At 39.1% G+C, this 3,195-nt stretch overlaps 1 protein-coding gene across 1 annotated transcript in view; it reads left to right on the top strand.

The window, feature by feature from the left end:
• Positions 1-992: 992 nt before the first annotated feature.
• wapla (WAPL cohesin release factor a) overlaps positions 993-3,195 on the top strand; it is a 19,065-nt gene continuing 16,862 nt past the window's right edge. Inside the window, exons 1-2 of the mRNA XM_032540944.1 lie at positions 993-1,305; positions 2,723-3,136. Coding sequence (XP_032396835.1) covers positions 2,749-3,136 — 388 coding nt within the window. The 5' untranslated portion in view covers positions 993-1,305; positions 2,723-2,748. The remainder of the gene's footprint in view (positions 1,306-2,722; positions 3,137-3,195) is intronic.

Consider the following 3,195-nt stretch of genomic DNA (forward strand, 5'->3'; position numbering starts at 1 on the left):
CAGTCCAGTAAGCACAATGATCAAATTTGGCTGTATATAATTGTTTTTCTACTGATTCTATAAGATATGCTTTATTACATTATTGAGAGTACGGGGAGGGATTATATTTTTAGTAGTAGCCTACGCTTCAAATATATTTTAAATGTTCTATTGTGTTTTTGATAGGACAATCAATAAACAGAATCACTTAGTGATGCGATTAAAGTGATTTGAACACGAAGTAGCTTAAGTATCTTGAAGTAGTTTTTTTCCCTTTGGCGGACCAACTCAACCCCTAAATGCTACTCATGCACATTTGGGATTTAAAGGTTTGATTCACTTAAATTACTGGAAAAACAACAACAAGTGTATTTTCTCCTTTTGCAGTCTATAATTTTCATAAAGTATGTCTTGTGGTATCTACCCATGCTTTGTTTTGTGCTCAGTGTAAATTGCCCATGGTTTTGAGATGTCAGTAGCAGCCTACTCCCAACACAATGGAGGTGAATAGAAATGTGAGCACACAAGATCACATACAAAATAAATATACAAAATGGAAAATATGTCCTGGTTACATGTGAATAGAATGACATTTTGCTGAACAAATAGTCCCTATGAAAACTTGTTTTGAGTTAACCAAGCCTTTAAAGACTGGTTTATTTAATTTACTCTAACATTATTAGACTAAGTAAATATTAAGAAATAAGCCTATAAATCCATAACTTATGTCCCTAATATTTTAAACCATGCATAGTTTAAAGAAAAGAAAATCCCTTTAAACTAAACTATGTTTGATAAATTATCTGAAAAACTATCTATTTAATTTAGATTAGCTGATCCCATGATTGTACTGTTTCTCTTTGGCACGTCTTCAAGTTTAGATCAACTATTGTGGACCTCCAGCGCCCCCTATCATTTATTATGGTTTCACTTTTTAACCAATCAGAGCCACGTTTGCTGAAAGCGTCTCAAAGCACAAGAAAACCTACCTGCCGCTGATTGGCCATTTCCCTTCTTGCGGCGCACTACAGAGGGGTCTTGTCAGGGAACGAAGAGGGAGGGCATATTTTAATGGCCGTCAGTAGCACTACCAAATGCAAAAAGTCCGGATTATCCACTATATTTAAACAATTCTAGCTACGGATACGTTTTGTCCGTTTTTTTTGGTAACGAACACTACTCTTGGGGGTTGGAGATGTGTTTCTAGTGTTGTTTCTACTGCAGTAAACGGACTTTACCCGCTTGATTCGTGCGCGAGTCGGAGATCAGGCCCAACCGGCTGGCTAAAACACAAGCGGACGTTTAGCTAGTCGCAGGAGTTCAAAGGTAACAGTTTGTGCTGCTATTTTTTTGTACTCACAATGATATTTAAACCTTAATCTCTGTATTCAAATGTGTATGTTAAATAACTTGATCATATTGAAACACAATATTGTACACATTTAATGCAGAAGTGTGAAATGTAAACAGGGGACCAACGTTAGCATAGTTTAGCAGTGTCGAAGCTAATGGCTAACTTTATAGCAACTTTACAAGCAGGAGCAGGCCTAGCTAGAGTTAACAGACGTGTGTAATATTTACTGCCCTGTCATTGTGACATTAGGTAATGCAATTAATTCAAAGTTTTACTGTAGTTAATCCATTTGATAATCGTATTGCACATATTATACGATCGATAATGTTATCATGCTGCATTCACGTGCTCCTCGGATGGTCCCTTTTCCCGATTTGGGAAGTCGTTCTTCCGAGTTCGGTGCGCTATTTGTTGGGTTTTATTGCTCAGAGCGATTAAACAATAACGTCAGTGGTTTCCATTATACATTTCACTTTGAAGCTTTTATAATAGTGATCTTGTCCCAGACTTGGTGCTGCATCAGTACATTCCCTAAAACCACTAAAACATTGCTTTAACGTTAGCTGACTTGTTATCCGGGTTAATGCTTCCAAACACAACACACACTAGGCCACTCTACGTGGACAGCATCTAACGGTCTTACCCTGATACCATATTACAAATATTTGATGTGAACAAACGTATGTGCAATGTTTCCTGTGACATACTATACGAGTCTTACCATTCCCAACACTTACTTTCGTCCACCATGTTGCTGCGTACTATGAGGCCAAGTCGTGTAGCCTACCAGACAATTCTGGCTCCTGGCTGTTTTGTAATTGTAGGCTCATAGATGTACAAAAATATGTCGTCACCTGGTATCCTTATCTGTGAATAAAGATTGATTTAAAAAAAAAAAGTGTATCAGACATTTCACCGACTTTCCGAGTTGTTTCGCTTTGATGGAGTGAATTCTCCCTGTTTGGAACTTTTTTTCCCAATTATTCCGACATCACCTGAATGCAGCATTCTAAGCGAGCTTACATTTTGAGTTAGCGAGCTATGCCATTCAACTTGGTGTTCTATCAACCAGAACAAGCCAAGGTAATTCATCCAACCTTGCCAGTGTGATCGTGGATGAATGCTCGTTATTAAACGTTGTGTAATGCTGCGTGTTGCACCCTTCAAGACCCATTGGTCGAGCTGTACGTTGCCTGACGTTTTTGTATATTTATTAAGGTTACCAGTTTTACCTTGCAAGACATTTGCGTTGGTTTATTTGGTGCATGCAGTAAAATGTTAAAAACGGAATAAACAGTAAGGCAAAGTATTGCAAGAGTCAAAAAGCACAACTAACTTGATGCTTGTGTGATATGTTAAATGTTTTATTAGCTCTGCTTTTATTCACAGGGAATATGTAACATAAAGCAACCGACATGACATCCAGATTTGGTAAAACATACAACCGCAAGGGAGGGGAGGCCAATTCAAAATTTGATGAGGTCTTCTCCAATAAAAAGCCAACACTGACCACCAAATGGGGGGAGACCACTTACAAGGCTCAGTTGGGGGGCAAGAGGCCTATTTTAAAACCTGAAGTTTCTGAGCTTTCCAAGAGGCCCAGGCTTGAGGACAGTGACAGCGACAGTGATGGAGATCCATTTGGGTTTGACAGCGATGAGGAGTCCAAAACTGTAACCTCTCACGTGTCCCAGTCAAAAGTCAATGAAGGGGCTGTTACAAAGTCGACGGCGGTGCAGGGAGGTGGGACAGCCACTGTTACTTCTGCACAGGGCTCTGCTAGCTCAACAGCCACGCTCACAAGTAAGTAATCAATACTTACTAAACTAACAGTGCCCCTGATTGTCTTGACTGTTTTTTTT

This window comes from Etheostoma spectabile, chromosome 17, assembly GCF_008692095.1.
Source record: "Etheostoma spectabile isolate EspeVRDwgs_2016 chromosome 17, UIUC_Espe_1.0, whole genome shotgun sequence".
In the NCBI taxonomy this organism is placed as follows: Eukaryota; Metazoa; Chordata; class Actinopteri; order Perciformes; family Percidae; genus Etheostoma; species Etheostoma spectabile.